Source organism: Chelonia mydas, chromosome 1, assembly GCF_015237465.2.
Source record: "Chelonia mydas isolate rCheMyd1 chromosome 1, rCheMyd1.pri.v2, whole genome shotgun sequence".
In the NCBI taxonomy this organism is placed as follows: Eukaryota; Metazoa; Chordata; order Testudines; family Cheloniidae; genus Chelonia; species Chelonia mydas.
Genome location: NC_057849.1, coordinates 239,640,152 through 239,658,498, shown reverse-complemented (window position 1 = coordinate 239,658,498; position 18,347 = coordinate 239,640,152). Strand labels below are relative to the sequence as shown.

General features: G+C 44.2%; 1 protein-coding gene across 18 annotated transcripts in view; it reads left to right on the top strand.

Moving 5' to 3' along the window:
• ERC1 (ELKS/RAB6-interacting/CAST family member 1) overlaps positions 1-18,347 on the top strand; it is a 551,656-nt gene that overhangs the window by 188,841 nt on the left and 344,468 nt on the right. For all 18 annotated transcript variants that reach the window (XM_043540362.1, XM_043540357.1, XM_037877967.2 and 15 more), the window contains 3 exons: positions 9,695-9,832; positions 11,368-11,508; positions 12,697-12,837. In XM_043540362.1, coding sequence (XP_043396297.1) covers positions 9,695-9,832; positions 11,368-11,508; positions 12,697-12,837 — 420 coding nt within the window. The remainder of the gene's footprint in view (positions 1-9,694; positions 9,833-11,367; positions 11,509-12,696; positions 12,838-18,347) is intronic.

The following is an 18,347-nucleotide window of genomic DNA, read 5'->3' as shown; positions in this document are numbered from 1 at the left end:
TAATACACTTCTTGTGTGCTCTATTGATATTTTATAGTGCTGATTTTTAAATCAGAAAGTCATGTGGTATTAAGCCAAACATCATACCAAAGTCTAAATATATTACATCTACGCAGTTATCTTTATCAACCAAACTTGTGATCTCGTTTTTTTAAAAATTAAATCTGGTTTCTTTTAACAAGACTGATTTTCCATAAAACCATGTTGACTGTCATAAATTACATTTATATCCTTCAATTCTTTGATTGAATCCCTTATTACCTTTTCCATTTTTATGCCTGTGCTTGATGTCAGTTAGCCAGATGATCCCACTTGTCCTTTTTGAATACTGGCACTTTAGCACTCCTCCAGTCTTCTTGAATGTCCTGGGTATTCAATGATTTATTAAAAATTAACATCAGTGTGCCAGCGATTCCTCAACCAACTCTTTTAGGACTCTTGGGTGCAAGTTGTCTAGGCCTGCTGATTCAAAAATGTTTAGCCCTAGTAGATGATGATGATTAATATCCTGCTGAGTAATTAATGGATTGTGAAGTAGTTCTTCATCTTCATGTTGCAGTGCAGTGTTTCAGCAACTGTTCTTCTACATGAGAGTCCTGGAAGTAGTTTCTGTTTTGATCTTAGTATTCATAAAGCAGTCAGAGTGGTAGCTACGAAATGACATAAGATATTCTCTGCCCACTTTACCTTCATACATTTAACATATTGTTTCTCCATTGCACTAGCCTCTGCCAGCCTAGGAGAGAAGGAGTGAGTTAATCTTAAGTATTTGTTTTCAACTAAAAGATGCAATCTGTCAGTGAAACCCTAATTCTTTTTAATTATGGAGTGGCGATAGGTATTCCAGACCATAAATAAGACAGACCTGTTGTTGTTGTTGTTATATGCCCACTGCTTTCGGTATAAAAGCCCCAATAAAAGTTAGTGCAGCTTCAAATATGACATGTGTGGCCTGTGGGCAGTATACTATTTTTTTATCACAGTATACTATTTTTTGTGGTTACTGGAACAAACAGTTTTCAAGATAGTGGCCATAGAAGACTGTTCAAACTGTGATTAAAACCTTTTTTAACACTTTTCTGCCATGTTTTAGCGACCAAACAGTCTGTCCAAAAGACTTCAGATGAGGTTGTGTAGGAAGACTTTGAGATCTAGTGCACAAAACTATATATGAGAAGCTGGAAGCTGGAAACCACCAAAGTACTCTGTCTTTAATAATATCTAACTCTTACATAGTAGTTTTCAAAACTATAGATCCCAAAGTACTTTTCAAAGGAAGTAAATGCCATTATCCCCATTTTACAGATGATGACACTGAGGCACAGAGAGGTGATGTTACTTAAGCTCTGGAACAGCATTTAAGGATCATGGGGACTTGTAAAACTTGGTAGCATTTCTAGTTTTCTTTTGGAATTTTGCTGGGGTGTTGTCAAAGTTCTTACAAAGTTTTCCAGGCAGCTGTAAAGTCTCAGTGTACTCACAGATTACATTTCTGCATACAGTAAGGTCCAAAGGAGCAGGTTTCTTCTCCAAGAGACCTTAAGAGGTCTGTAGGAAGGGATCCTATATTTGGTCAGAGGTCATGAGGGAAGGGAGCAGGAGACCTACAGTGGCTCTAGTGGCCAAAGATAGAGCAGAAACTGGGTGAGGTTTGCTGCAAGAGGCAGCATAAAGATTGTCACTTCTACTCACAATCAGAGCTTTCTGAATTCTGCAGGAAAGGTACCCTCCTCTGTGCAGATCTCTTAACCCTCTCAGGAGGCAAAAACAGTGAGGCCAAGTGAATATGTGGAGTTTAGGCAATCCACATGTGTTTCCAGAAGTCTGTTTGCTCCCTTCCTATCCCCATTTTTCTTCTCCCACACCCCACAACTTGTCCTCTGCATCCTTTTCCTCCTCCATGACTCCAGTATCCATCTTAAGATTTTCCCCTTATCCTTGATAGGTTTCTGGAGGTCAGTAGGTGTAAGCATAATTTTCCCTGGTCATATTGTTGGTTTCTGTGATTCCAGATCTTTGGGAGTCTGCCAAAGGATAGCACAGCCCCTGATTCTCATGTATGTATGTGTGTACCTTGAAGAATAGGGCCTCTACCATTCTTTTGCTTTAAAAGCCAGCTGGGCTTCAGCCCTGCCTATTATCGTCTGAAACGCAGGGAAGTCTCCCCCTCAGTGGGAAAGATTTCCCTGTGCTGCCATGCAGCATAGTGCAAAGTTACCCATTGTGGAGGGGCTTCATAGGGTTCTGCCTCTAAAAGTTGGGGTCTGCCAGTGAGCTCCACTTTCCTTTCACACTTCCCAGGAATAGGGGACTGGACTAGTAAACCCTTTCTATTGCCCTTTGCTGCTCCAAATCTCTTCTGAATCCCACCACCTCCCCTTCTCCCACCCCCTCCACGCTTCCTTCATAGCCTTGCTATTTTTAACCATAAGTCTCAATTTTCTGGCTTTCTAACTTTTTTTTTTTTAAAAAACATCTAGAACATTCTTGTAAATGATTTTTTTGGCTATAAGTTATGGATATATATCTTAACTCAAGCTTTAATTACATTTTTCCCTACCCTCTAGGAATAAAAAATAAATCAGTCTTCCCCCAAGACTCTGAATTGAGCCTGATGGAGTATGACTACTACTTTTTATGGGAATGAATCTGGTGAGCTGGCAGTTTGCAGTAGGTGCATCCGTGCCAGGGTCTCCTGGGCAAACAGCCTAATTAATAGCATTCATAATGTACCAGATGTTCCTTTTCTGTCAGAATATAAAACAAAAGGGACAATTAAAGCATCTTGCAAGCAAACCAAGGGCTTGAGCAACCACTCCACCTCCTTCTAATTTTATTCTTTCAAATGAGGTCTTATTGGCAGCTGGTCAACATTATGTCCAGGTTGGTCTCTAGCCAACCTGTAGTACTACAATGAACAATCTTTTGACCCTGCAGGTTTGGAGACTTCATAGATTCTATGAGTATTGACTCAGATGCTGCCTCCTTCTAATTCCTGGGCTGATATTTTCCTCAGGTGTTTGCAAGAAATGGTCTAGTCTCCTTGCCCTTGGAATGCCAGCAATTAGGACCTTAAAGGCAAAGAAATCCATTCCCCCTGACTAGGAATAAATCCCCTGCGTTGAAACATAGTGCCCGGCGACTGGCAATGTTGATAAAAAGCCAAACGAAAGATTTCAATAAGTCTTTACCAATGAGGGACTTGGTATGCAGGGCAGATAATTCCAGCATGTACCTTATCAGTCAGCATCAATTTTTCATCAATTCCTGTCTTTTCCTTGGAAAATTAGAATTTACAGCAGGAATAAAGGCCCTTGATAATCTAATGATAATGATATCTCTGTTCTCTTTTCAGCCTAGAAAATATAGGGTAGACATTTACATTCCTATGTTGAGAGGCCATTTTAGAGTACACTTATTACATGTGAAACTGTTTCTCAGTTCAAATTGCTGATGCAAGTCTCCAACCCTTTGCATCTTCCAAGGAGGTGTATAGACCCCTGCATATTCTGTTTCATTCTTTGTTGGGGACATGAAGCGTGGAGCATGTTTTGAGTACTTGGTTTGTTTCTGTTGGTTATATAGTAATTTGTTTACCAAATATTTTTAGTGGGATGGAGAGGAAGGAAGATTAAAGCAAATATCCTTAATGTACATTGTGCAATCCTTTGATGGGAGTATGTTATGTTGCTTGTGGAGCCAGTAGGTAGAGAATGACTGTAAATTTTTATTCTGTTGACCAGTGTGTGGGCAGAAACAAGGGATATTTTTGCCCAGTTTTTCTTGAGAATGTACAGTCTTGGAGAACCTGTAACTTCTATTTCTGTATATGTCATTTCAGTTCAGGTTTTGGGGAAGATTAGAATAAAGATAACCAGACTTTCATTGAATACTATTTCAAAAAGGAAATTTGTTATTGAATGTGTGGAATTGGACCTGTTTCCCTCCATAAGCCCATCAAATGGCTATTTGCCATTTTAAAAGTATCTTTAAGGACGCATCCTTATTAGAGACCAGCCATTGTTGACTCTGGAGAGAGCAGATCTGTTTGCAGCACACTTTCTTTGACGATGGATAGCTATTAACATGGTTTAAATATTTAATTTATTTTTTATTTATGGACTAGGACTCCATTGTGCTAGGCACTGTGTACAAACGCAGAACTAAAGCCAGTCCCTGCCCCAAAGAGCTTATAATCTAAGAATAAGATAAGAAGCAGCAGATGTATACAGATAGATCGAAGGGGCAGTACAAGGAAACAATGAGACACCATTGGTCTACTTGATAGACACTGATTTAAATATACCTGGTATACCTGTTGTACCTACCAGGGATGAATACCAGCTTCTTCATTTCCCAAAAATGTGAAAAAAAATGCAGAATGGAAGAACAGAAAGTTATTTTTCAAGTCCTTTTGTATGTCCGTTATGCTCTAGGAGTATGTGTGTGTTGTGCTTTGATGCCAGAAAGTTGGGGCACCCCCACCCATTCCTGGCTCCTTGTGAGCCTCACAGAGGGGGTATAAAGGGCAGAGCAGCCCGACCCCTCCTTCAGTTCGTTTTTACCATCTGTGGTAGCTACTCATGTTGTGTGATCACAGCTTCACTCCTTGTGAACAAAGTTGTGTTTCTTCTTTTATTCTTACCTAGTGGTAATGTTTTTCATCCACTGGATGGCTTTTCTTCCTTATTTTTCTTTCATCACATTTCTCTATAGTTCATTTATTGTTATTATTATTATTATTTTAGTCAGGTGGAACTCGCCTGATACTGGGAGAGCCTATGACAAGGTCCCCAGGTTTCATGGTGACATACATATGTGACCCCTCGTGCGAGACTCCATTTGCAGAGCAATGCAAGTTTGGCTCAAGTCAGTCTATCACCCTCCGGTTTCCCATCTGGATAAGCTGGTATGTATCCAGGACAGGGTATTGTTGTCTCTGATCTGGAGGATGAGCCAAGATGACGTGTCAGGGAGTCCCTGTCTCTCTCTCTCTCTCCCTTGCATGATCTTGGTGATGGTGGGAGCACATTTGGGTGATCTTCAAGCTCAAAGATTTGTGGGCCCCACACAAGGCCAGATTGTGTATAAATGCTCTCGAGTTTTGTGCAATATTCTGTGCCTGTAAATAGTTCCTGCCTCACATTCAGGGCAAGACTGTGCAGGTGCTCACCAGCAGCACCACAACTGTGTTACATGCGAACAAACAAGGGGACACTAGACTAGACAGGAGGTAGTCGAGCTGTGGAACTTATGCATTCAGAGCGCAGTCATTCTCAGGGCACCTGACCTGCCTGGTGTTCAAAATGGCCTGGTGGATCGCTTGAGCAGATACTTCAATTTAGGCCACAAGTGATCTCTCAACACAGCCATCCTTGCTGCAGTGTTCTCTATAGGGGTTTGTACAATGGTGGATCTGTTTGTGACTTGGCAAAACAGGAAATGTTCCCATTTCTGTTCCAGGGTACGACATGGCCACAGGTCAATTTCAGATACTTTCATGTTTCCATGGGCTGTGTACCTCAGGTTTATTTTCAAGCTGAAAAAAGATTGAGGCAGAATGATCCTTATAACTGCAGCCTGACTGTGGCAGCTGGGGAGGGGGGTGTCAAACTAGGAAACAAAGGACTCCCGCTTTATGCAAATCCTATTTAAGGGTGAGGAGTGGGGTAATCCAGGTCGTTAGTTCTCCCCTGCTACCCCACCCAAGATGACTGCTGGAAACAACTAAGACTGAACTGGGGGAAAGAACTGGACCCAGACTGGAAGGGTGTCTGGCTTGTGAAGAAAATTATTAGAACCACATTTAGGGTGAGAACTTACATGTAACCAGTTTCTTTAGTGTATTAAGCTTAATTTGCGTGCTCTGTTTTATTTTTTTAGTAATCTGCCTTGCTCTGTCTGCTACCTTCTTAACTACTTAAAATACACCTGTTATAATTAATACATTTATTTCTAGTTTACAATATAACCCAGATTTCTAATGGGGGGGGAGAAGTTGTCCATACCCTCCTCCACATTGAGGGAAGAGGTGAATTTCATATAATTTGGGGTTTGTACTCTAAGGGGGTGGACATCTGGGTGCTGTGGCAAGCCCCTTAAGGTGAGCCTTCTCAGAGCAGATCTCTGTCTCTCTGTAAAGCTGGGTGTGGTCCTGCCTGTGTGCTTGGCTGGAAAAGGCTGGGGAGCCTAGCCCAGCAAGACCAGGTAAAAGGGGGTCCAGGCTGACAGAATAGTCTGCCTCAGTGGAGTCCCAGCACACCCGGTGACATCCCAGGGGGTCCAACCTGTCACATTGTGTATTCAGGAACCCTTGCCCTTGTAACCACAAATCTGATAATTCAGAATCACAGGTGAGGGCTGTACCTGGATCCTGACGTGCTGCACCTAACAACATGGTTCATCAGTGGTTAAATGGAGAGGTGGCACGCTACTCAATGGCAGTCCAGAACGTCCTCCTTGATAGTAGAAAACCTTCGTAAATTGAATGTTTTTTCATCTGGACAACCTCCCATGATATGTCGCTTACTCAGTCCAGAATTATTTGAATCAAAGCTTATCTCTTCTATCTTAAGGAACCAGGTCTAGCCCTCTGCCAGTTCCATTAGGGTACATCTGGCTGCTATCTCAGCATTTGCTCCTGGTAGAACTGTTCTTATTAATCTTATTGAAACCTGTTTTCTGAAAGGTGTAGATATTCAGGATCCAGTGCCAACTTGAGATTTAAAATTAGTGTTTTGTGCTTGTATGGACCTCTCCATTTGAGCCTGTAGCTTCCTGTTCACTTCTGCATCTGTCAGCAAAGGTGTCAGTGGGCTAGGAGAGTGGGTGCGCTATGTGTACTTGTCCCAGCTTCACCATACGTCATTTTCTACACACTAAGGGCTTGTCTGCTCTGCTGCTTAAGTCGATGTAACTTACGTCCCTGAGGGGCGTGAAAAAGCCACCCCGCTGGGCGACATAAATTACATTGACTTAAAGCGGTGTCTACACTGTGCTATGTCGGTGGGAGACGCTCTCCCGCTGACATAGCTTCCACCTCTTGTTGAGGAGGAGTAATTATGGCAACAGGAAAACAGTCTCCCATCGGCATAGCACGTTTTCACCAGACACACTACAGTGGCGCAGCTGCATTTGTGCAGCTGCACCAATGTAGCGCAGCAGCGTAGACTAACACTAAGCTTCTGTCTAAAACCAGAAAATGCCACTATGTTTACCTGTTTACTTCATGTGGCCTCATGCTGACAAAGATGAACAAAGGCTGCACAGTGGATGTGCTTTGAGCTTTAGCTTTTTCCTGGACAGAACAAAGACCATTTGGGTTCTTCCAGCTATTTGTTTCCAATGAAGAATGAATGAGAGGTCAACCAGTTACAGCACAACTACTATCAGAGTGGATTGTCAGCTGCATCACTATGTGTTTTGCTGCCAAGGGCATAATGCCTCCTGAGAAACTGACAGCATGCTCTACTGGGGGTCATTCAACTTCTGCAGCTTTTGTGGGACATGTCCTTATTCTGGATATTTGTAGGGCAGCAATGTGCTTTTCCATCCACAATGCTTACTAGACACTAAGTATTTACTGCTGCACAAGGGAAGAAGGAAAGGTAGGGAAATAGTCATACAGTCCCTCTTCCAATGAGACTTGAAGCCCTACCATTTTGAGAACAGCTTGGAAGTCAGCTACAGTGTAATGGACACATGCAACATATCTTAAACAACAACAGTTTTGAGAAGGCGAGTAACCATTTTTATTTTATTTTTTTGCCTAGAAATACAAGGTTCATACTAAGTATAGTACTCAGTCACTTTCTGTAAATGCAGATAGATGGTTCTGCAATAATGAGGGGGTGCAGTAGTCAAATGTTATAGTGTAGCTGAGATGTCACATGACCCTGGTCAGACTAAGCCATGTATTACACATGCGAATGAACACATGCCTTTCAGTTTGTGTGCCTCCTTGGCCAGCTGGTTAACACATGTCTGTGTTTAGTTGCTTAGCTGTGCCTCTCCTGCAGTATCTTGCTCAGAGCAGAAAGCATCTGTGTGCACTGTCTGTCCAGCCTATTGGAATCTTGCTTCCCAAAGTGTTTCCCCAGTAGAAGCAAACAGGAATCTAAGACAGGTTTCAGAGGAGCAGCCGTGTTAGTCTGTATCTGCAAAAAGAAAAGGAGTACTTGTGGCACCTTAGAGACTAACAAATTTATTTGAGCATAAGCTTTCGTGAGCTACAGCTCACTTAATCGAATGCATGCAGTGGAAAATACAGTTGGGAGATTTTATATTCACAGAGAACATGAAACAATGGGTGTTACCATACACACTGTAACAAGAGTGATCAGGTAAGGTGAGCTACTACCAGCAGAACAGTGGGGGCGGGGGACCTTTTGTAGTGATAATCAAGGTGGTCCATTTCCAGCAGTTGACAAGAATGTGTGAGGAACTCTGTGGGGGGGGGGGATAAACAAGGGGAAATAGTTTTACTTTGTAGTGTATTTTCATCATTGGCTGTTATAAACAGTCGATATTTTGAGACAGCTGATGGATCTCTGAAAGCTCATGAGGTTGAAAGCAGCCACATGGACTGCTGTATAGGATGTTACGTGGTTCAGCTGAGCTGCAACAGCATCTGTAAGAGCATATCAAGAGAAACTTTTCTTTCAGAACCTCTAAGAGTTCATTTTGAGGCTTATTCTGTTTAACCCCCAGGTGTCACTAGTGCTACATGCAGATGCTAATAAGGACTTAATTTGTACAATGGAGTCTAAAGAAGGGGAAATCTCCAGTTTTCTCATACTTGTGTCTCCAGCAAGTTCCATTATGTAACCTTTCATATCTGTGTGTGTCTCTTTAAAATATGTCCTCAGATGACATGTGTTGTGCTCACGTTTAAATTTTAAGTATAAGCTTAGATGCTTACTGACCGTTAATACTTTAAGTCCCCTAATTTAACATAAAAATGGTTTTCCTAGTGTAGATGGTCTCATGGGCAAGGAGATCTGCTAGTTTTGTGTTTGAGGTGGGAGGACAATGATTGTGTAAACTTTTTTGCCCTAACTTCTAAACTTTCAGGTGCTGGAGTACATAGCCAAGAGCCTCCCATTTATGTTCAGAAAGAATTCTTGAGCTACTCAGGGCTACTCACTAAATTATTCCCACTGATGTTCAGTTATTTGATATCTGTAGTGATGGTTCTTTGAACATCTCCTTTTGGAGTTTATTCCGTTTCCCAGTTACTTTGACAATATTTTCTTGAATATCAAAAGTGAACTTTTCCTTCCTTTCTTTCAGTACATTACACCTAATCTTACCATCTTCCAAGATTGCAAATAATTGCTTTCCTTCATTGACATTGTTACTTTGAAAGTATTTTTACACTGTGCTGTTGCTCAAAGTTCTCTTTCGTAGATATTAAAAATATTGCTGCCTGTCTCTCATGTGCTCTGTTCTTGTCCTCTAATTCTTGAATCATATTCTTTACCATTGATTGTATTTTCTGTTTTGATGTGGAATTCTGGGAGATAAATCCCTGCATATGACTTTGAAACTGTGGGGTATTTCCCTTTGCTAAACACTGAATACTCATGTTGATGTTTTAACAGCTGTATATTTCTTGTAGGAACATAATATAAAGCTTTGTATACCATTAAACTTTTTCATTCATACTCTTCTTAATTGTCTTTTCTTAATTAAGATTGAAAATCTCCAGGAACAGTTAAGAGACAAGGAAAAACAGATGAGCAGTTTGAAGGATCGAGTAAAATCCCTGCAGGCTGACACCACCAACACTGACACTGCCTTGACCACACTGGAAGAAGCACTTGCAGAGAAAGTGAGTGTAAAGGGCACAAGTCCTTTAAATCCAAAATTCGTTCTGCTAATCATCTCTGTAAATCCAAACTTCTTCAGTACTGCTTTGAATTCTAGGTAGCAGAAGAGATACCTTTACAGCACAGCTGGACATTTACTCTTCTCTAGGAGCTGTGGGAGTAAGGGTCTCCATCTGGATGCTGTTGATCCAGTCAGAGCAGCTGCTGTTAGGCATAATGGATTTCTCACTAGAAGACATCTTAGGATATTTTGACTAGCCAGCCATGTGCTGTTGACAGGTCTAATCTGCATTAAGACAGCAGTACAGTTCTCAATACATATGCTAGGGATAGGACTTGGGGGGAGGGCTTTCTGTAGCATAAAGTCTTCACAGTGGAATGTTGTAGGGAGTTACGTCTCAAGCTGCTACCCCACTAATTAGGTCCATCATATAACTCTGTATGAAAAGAATTGCTGCTGCTTGTACTGTGCTAATATTGTATAGACCTTTGTGGAGTATTGATTGAGCTGTCCTCTTTGTCTGCGGTGCATCTTTAGCACTGCTGCTGGAAGGCACATTCTAGGTTAGAGGCCCTGGATTCTTTGCCTTTTTATGTCAGGCTAATGTCTTATTTTTATTTTTTCTTCTCTCATGTTTCGTAGGTTGTTTTTTGTTTTGTTTTTTAAGTTCACCATCTGAAACTTATATTTTTGGTTCTCAAAACTAAATCACACAGAACTCAGTGATCCTGACGTAACTACAACCCAGTCTCCTTTCTTTCTTGTCCTGTTGTTCTCATTGCGTTTTTCATTCTTGCATAGCAGCAGATTGTTGACTGAAGAAACAGCTGGGACTGTTCTGTTCCTACAGGGGATCTCTTTAGCATTAGTGCATATTGTGTCTCAGTTCCTCCAGGGACAGGGCCATGGCTCCCTCAGTCTGTCAGACTCTGAATACAAAGCTTTGTTGGTGTGCTTGCTTGCAGTTGGGGCTTATTTTATAAATAGAATACTCACATCACTTCACCTTTCAACCTTGATGAGCATCTGTTGACCCTTGGTGTACAGAATTGTTTTTATTGCCAATCCCATCCCCACATTGGTTTCATGTCTCACATCGTGTATATTGCATCTCTTTCTGTCTGAAGGGCTACAGACACATCTGCAAACTTTGGAAAATAGGAATTGAATAAGTAAGTGTGCAATGCATGGTGCTTCTTGCTGCCAGGTGACCTGACTGAACTTTGTTTAGTCAGCAGCTGGATAAATGAGATAATACTGTAATAATATTATTAAACATTCAGAGATTGGAGAGTTTGCATTAACAAGTAGCCTGGGTTGTCTTAATCATGAAACCAGCGAAGTTTCAAGATATTGTCTTCCCTCCTGAGGTCTGTTGGAGGAGAGTAGAGAAGATCAGCAACATTCTGCACACTTTCTCCCCTTAAACTAATAAGCAGAGATGTGGTATGATGTCTTATCAAAAATAAGTAAAATTTTACCTGTTAAGATGATTCAAAGGGATTTTCATCACAGGGTACTGTGTTCTTTTGTCAGGAGCGGACTATTGAGCGCCTGAAGGAGCAACGGGACAGGGACGAGCGAGAAAAACAAGAGGAGACTGACAACTACAAAAAAGATCTTAAGGACCTGAAGGAAAAAGTCAGCCTCTTGCAAGGAGATCTCTCCGAGAAAGAGGTTAACGCTACCAAAATTAATCTTCTCTTTTGTTAGTAGTTTGCTGTGAAGGGTGTGTGTGGGGGGAAGAGTATGTTTTATAAACTTGATTCTGCAACACGTTTATGCACTGAAGATACACTTGTGTAGCACATTTCAATGTGTACATGTGTCAGAACTTTTTGTTGTCCCATTAAATGATGTGGTTTGACCCTTGGCATTCCCAGTGAAGTTGGAAGTTGGTAAAGTTGTTGGCAACACTAATGTGGATCTCAGTAATTCTGGAATAGAGCTAGTTAGTGTCTATTAAGTATACTGAAGAGGATGGGAGAAAGAGGAAGGATTTATTGACCTTATGCTTTAGAAGTGCTGCAGATCAGTGACATGTGAAACTGCAATCAGTAGACAGGACGAATAGCATCTTCTCAGCTCGCTGCAACATATATGCCATCTTCTCATTAAGTATATGGGGTAAAGAGCACAAGCAGCTAAAATCTGTGTGTATGGAAAATTCAGATAAAGGTTCTTCTTATAGATTTTGCTGTATCTTCTGCAACTTTATGCAAGTTATATTTCTAGCCCTTGTGGGTGTGAAGAGCCATCTTGCTGTTGATAAAATGGACTGCTGTGTCATGTCTGTAAAGCCAGACTAATTAATATGATTGCACTAGCAGAAGTATAAATTTCCTCCATTCATCTCCAGGGGTTATACACTCAAATGTACCTACAATTTTATTCTAAAACCCCAATTACTACAATTAAACAATGCAATTAAACCATGCAATTTTATATTTATATATATGAAAAGTTGGGAATTATGGAGAAAGTGGGATGGGGTTAGTGAGTTCCACACCCTGAGCGCTACCACAGTAAAAACAGGATCATCTAATCTATGATAAAGTGATTGAATCCCTTAAAGGCAGCTGGTGACTTATTTAAATACCTCTACTACGAAAATAATAATGCCATTTAAAAAAAAAAACTTCAGTCATATCATTTCAACTGAATTTTAAGGGAGTTTTGACTAGGTTTTGTTCTTTACCCTGAGAATCTGAACTGAACCAAGCTGTCCTAGGTTATTTTCCAAAGCGGGAACCAGAAGTGTGGAAGTGGCAGGAAAACAAAGGAAAAAAAAGAAATCTAAAGTCGTGGTATTGTTCCTAATGATCATTTACCCAATAGCAGCTATGTTCTGCTTGCTTGTTTTAGGCTTCCCTGTTGGATCTGAAGGAACATGCTTCATCTCTGGCTTCTTCAGGACTGAAGAAGGACTCCAGGCTCAAGACGCTAGAAATTGCATTGGAGCAGAAGAAGGAAGAGTGTCTGAAAATGGAAACTCAGCTGAAGAAGGTAAAAATTCATACTTGCTTCCCTGATTTACATGCATATAGGAAACTCTAGTGCAGTGTTAAACAGTCTCATCTTTGCAATTCTTCCTTTTTCTACTGTACAAAATGAAGCAAACACAATCCTTTTGGTTAGCATCAACAAAGTATTGAGATACCATGGTGGGATTGTTCAATTCTTTTATCCCATACCTGGGCTTCTTATTATACCCCCTACAGTGGGACAGCTGTATTCCAGAAGTCCTGGAGGACCTCATCTATTTGCTTTCTGCTTCAGTTCTGTCTCTAAACCAAGCCTACCACCTTCAGATACTATATCAATGTACCAATAATGATTATTGGGGAAATATTTAATATAGCTAAGAGCCCTATGTGATTGGTTATACAGATTGTTCTTCGAGTGCTTGCTCATGTCCATTCCAATGTAGGTGTGTGTGCACTGTGTGCACCACCGCCAGAAAGTTTCCCCCTCAGTGGTATCCATTGGGTAGGCTCTGATGCCCCCTGGACTTTGGTTTCTTTTCCCTGAATATAGTTAATAGATAGTGGTTAGTTGTACAGTTTTAGTGTTAGTTAGTGGTTAATAGAGTAGGATCCTGCTTGCTGGGATTTCCCCTTCCCCGACACAAAGGCATGCCTTGGTCTCCGGGGTTTCAGTTGTGTGAGGCTTGCCATAAGCCCATGACAATTAGTGACCCCCACTCTCCTTGCTTTAAGTTCTTGGGGGAGTCTCATCTGCGGGAGCGCTGCAGGAATTGTAAAGGGTTCAAACCTTGTACCAAAAAGGACAGAGACCAGGGCTCAAGTTCCTCCTTATGGAGATGGCTCTCTGTCCCCCCCACTTGGAACCAAATCATGCTGGCTCTGCACTGAGCACCTCTGCCTTGGTGAGAAGTGTACCGGCTTCTCTGAGAGACAGGCAGTGTAGCTCAGCCTCTCCAGGACTGAGGAAGGACTCCTTGTCTGTGTGCCAGGACTTTCAAAACTATCAGGACTCTCTGGTGCAGAGGAGGTCTACGCCTCACAGGAGCACTTGGCACCGATCTCAGTCACCAGTGCCACAGAAGAAGCAAAGAAAAACGGACTGGGGGCACCCCCAACTCCAAGACTCATGAAACCAGCAGAGTGAGACCCGTGCTGGGCCATTCGGACTCAATCGTTGCCAGCCTAGTACTTGCCTCTGGCCCTCGAGTCTGGTACTGTTGGACTCTCCTCCAAGGTAGAGCCATCGGAGTGCAGCTCTAATGATTCCATCCACGCCAGGGGTGTTTGAGGCAGCAAGGGAGCTACTGTCCTCCCGGTACCGCCATCCCACACCAGGCATGAATCAGCTTCAGAAACGAGAGCGGCTCTGGCACTGAGGCCCCAGGTGCCATCAAAGGGAAAACTGGTGATGATGGGACAGGACCAGTCACCCCCCTTCCGGCACTGCTCTCCAGCACCAACCCATATTTCTCTTCTGTGGTCACTGAGGAATGACTCCTCGCAGTCAGATTCTGAGGTGGAATCCTACACCTCCTGCAGGAGCTGGCACTGGTCTGACTGCCAATATCTGATGGCTGATGTGAGCCAAGGGTTCCCACCAGTGGCCTGGCCAGCACAGTGCAATAGCCTTTCTGGAATCCCTGGGCTTTCCATCCAGTCCAAGGGTCTCAGTTGCAGAGATTGTATTCCATCGCATCAGAGGATAGAGCTCCCCCACCACCTCCCTCAGTACGGGGATCAGGTCCTGGTACTGAGCCTGGCAATGAACTTCAGGACCCAGTACCACGGGATCCTTCAGGTGCCGAAGGACAGGAACAAGGCCCTGTAACCATCATAACCTCCTCCTCCCCTTATGAGACGGTAGTGGGAACTTCAGTTGCTTCCACTCAGGACAACCACAGGGAACACCAAGAGTTCCTCAGGAGAGTAGCCCAGAACCTGGGGATCCAGGTGGAGGAAATCTCAAAAGCCTCCCATGCCCTGGTGGACATCTTGGCCCCTTCGGGCCCATCATGAGTGGCTTTGCCTCTGAACGGTGCCATTCTGGAACCCGTTAAGGCCCTGTGACAGACTCCAGCCTCCTTGCAACCCATGGAAAAGACGGTGGCGAAGAAGTATTTTGTACCCCTAAAGGTATTTGAATATTTACACACCCATCCTCCTCCAAGGATCGCTAGCGGTATCAGCAGCAAACAAACGAGAGAGGCAGGAACAGCAAGGGCCTCCCCCTAAGGCCAAGGACACCAAGGAGTTTGATCTCTTTGGCAGAAAGATGTACTCCACAGGGGAGGAGGGGCCTCCAACTTCGAATTGCCAAACAGGCACTCTTGAGACAGTGTCTGGATCCACCCTCCCCAAATATTGTGAATTGGCTGTCCCATTCTGTCAGGCATGGGCCCATATCACCTCAGACTATTGCATGCTATGCACAAAGAGACTGGGATACACCCTGCAGTACAGTTCTTCCCTTCTTTCTCACCCTTCCTCCCCATCCCTCTTCAGGGAACCTTCTCAAGAGCAGCTTCTACTCCAGGAAGTGCAAACACTCTTGCAAGTGGGAATGGTAGAAGAGGTTTTCTCCGGAACTAAGGGGCAGGGAGGTTTACTACCCTTATTTCCTAATCCCGAAGGCCTATGGCAGTCTCAGACCCATCCTGGACCTGCGAAATCACAACAGATTGAGAAGAAGCTGAAGTTCTGCATGGTCTCCTTGGCCTCCATTATCCCCTCTCTGGATCCAGGGGACGGGTATACTGCCCTCAACTTGAAGGACGTCTACTTCCATATTTCAATCTTCCAAGGCCACAGAAGATTCCTTCAATTTGTTGTGAACCAAGTGCGCTACCAATTCACTGTACTTCCATTCGGCCTGTCAGCAGCCCTTCATGTTTTCACAAAGTGCGTGGCAGTTGTCGCGGCTTTCCTAAGGAAACAGAAGGGTTCAGGTATATCCTTACTTCGACAACTGGCTGATCAGAGGGTCAGTCCAGGGCCCAGGTGGAGGTAGACATACTGCTAATACTGTCAACTTTCCTGAGGTTAGGCCTATTGGTAAACATGCAGAAATCAATGCTGTCCCCCATTCAAAGGTTAGACCTCATAGTGACAGTGCTGGACTCGTCCAAGCCAAAGCCTTCCTTCTGGAGGCCCAGTTCTGGGCCCTGCGCTCGATCTTAGGGAGCTTCAGAAACCATTCCATCACCACAGCAAGAAGCTGCCTGAAACTCCGGGGGAATATGGCATCGTGCACTTACGTGGTGAAACACACAAGGTTGCAACTCTGACCTCCTCAGGCCTGGCTAGCATCAGTATACCACCCAGGCCGGGACTTCTTGGACATGGTGGTCACACTTCCCCCTTCAGTGATCACCACCCTCGTATGGTGGATCGATCCAGAGACAGTATGCGTAGGTGTCCCATTCTCGAAACTGCAGCTGTCAATGTCTCTAGTCACCGATGCTTCCACATTGGGTTGGGGGGCTCATGTGGGGGTTCTCAGAACCCAGGCGGAGCTTTCACTACACTTCAGCATGTGGGAGGTCAGGGCAGTGCACCTTCCTTGCCAGTCCCAGCTGGAAGGCAAATGTGTAGCGGTGCTTACAGACAATACGACGGCGATGTTCTGCAGACAGGGTAGAGACAGACAGGGTAGAGCATTCTGTCAACTCTGGGTAGAGCACTCTGTCAACAGACAGGGTAGAGTACTCTCCTCTCACCTATGCTAGGAGGCTCTCCATCTGTGGGACTTCTACATATCCCACTCAATCCACCTCGAAGCATCCTACCTCCCAGGGGCACAGAATGAGCTAGTGCACCGGCTCTCAGAATGATGGTTGAGACCCCAAAGTGGTTGTGACCCCGTTTTAATAGAGTCACCAGGGCTGGCATTAGACTTGCTGGGGCCTGGGGCCAAGCCCAAGCCCCATCGCCCCGGCTAAAGCTGAAGCCTGAGGGCTTCAGCCCTGGATGGTAGAGCTCAGGTTACAGGTCCCCTGCTTGGGGCTGAAGCCCCAGGCTTTGGCCTCCCCCAGCCCGGGGTGGTGGGACTTGGGCTTTGGTTTTGCCCCCCCATTCTCCCCCGCCTGGAGAGGTGGGGTCTCGGGCAGGCTCAGGCTTTGGTCACCCCTCCTGGGGTCATGTAGTAATTTTTGTTTTCAGAAGGGGGTTGCGGTGCAATGAAGTTTGAGAACACCTGAGCTAGTGGATCACCTCAGCAGATCATTCTCCAATCACAAATGGTCTATCCGCCCAGACCTCGTGAAGGACATTTTCCAGAGGTGGGGAACTCCCTGGATAGATCTGTTCATGACCAGACACAACAAAGTGTCTGCAGTTCTGTTCTTGGCCTGGTCAATGCAGAAAGGGGTGTTGTCCACACAAGCATCAGTACCGTGTATTCTGGACTATTTGATGCACCTGAAGCAGCAAGGGCTATTGGTGTCTTCAGTTAGGGTCCACCTGGCCGCAATTTCGGCTTTTCACCTATGGGTGAATGGCAGATCCATCTTTGCAAACTCTCTCTGTAGTCGTTTTCTCAAGGGGCTGGACAGACTGTATCCCCAAGTGAGACAGCCGATCCCACCCTGGAACCTCAACCTGGTATTGTCAAGGCTCACAGGTCTTCCATTCGAGCTCTTGGTAACATGCTGTCTACTCGTCCTGGAAGGTGGTATTCTTGGTGGCCATTAACTTGGCCAGAAGGGTCTCAGAAATTAGGGCCCTTACTTCGGAACCCCCCCCCCATACACAGTCTTCTTCAAGGACAAGGTCCAACTGCACCCTCACCCAGTCTTCCTCCCAAAGGTAATGTCGCAATTCCACAATAACCAGGATGTTTTTCTTCTGATTTTCTACCCAAAGCTGCATGCCAACAGGCAGGAACAGAGGCTCCATTCGCTAGATGTCAGGTGGGCTCTTGCCTTCATCATAGAAAGGACTAAATCATTTAGGAAGACTACTCAGCATTTCATGGTGGTGGTCGCAGACAGGATGAAAGGTCTCTCAGTCTCAGACAAGAGAATTTCATCATGGATCACCTCTTGTAGCACATGCAGACACAGTGTGGCAAAAGTCCCTGCTCCATTGCTGATGGCACACACCACGAGGGCGCAAGCATCTTCAGCAGCATTCATGGCACAAGTTCCAATCCAGGGTATCTGTAGAGTGCAACTTGGTCTTCAGTCCACACTTTTGCAACTCACTATGCCGTCACTCAGCAGGCCAGAGACAATGCTGGATTTGGCAGAGCTGTGCAACAGTCTGCTTGTCCTTGAACTCTGAACCTTCCTACTGCGTCTTCTTGGGAGTCATCTACATTGGAATGGACATGAGCAAGCACTCAAAGAAGAAAGAACGGTCATTAACCTTCTGTAACTGTTCTTTGAGATGTGCTCATATCATTCCAAAACCGGCAAGAAGGAACTGAGAGGGCGGTGGGTCAGCAGGACCCTATATACCAGTGCTATGAGGGCGTGACTCCAGGGGGCACCAGAGCTGACCTGACGGATACCACTGAGGGAAAAATCTTTC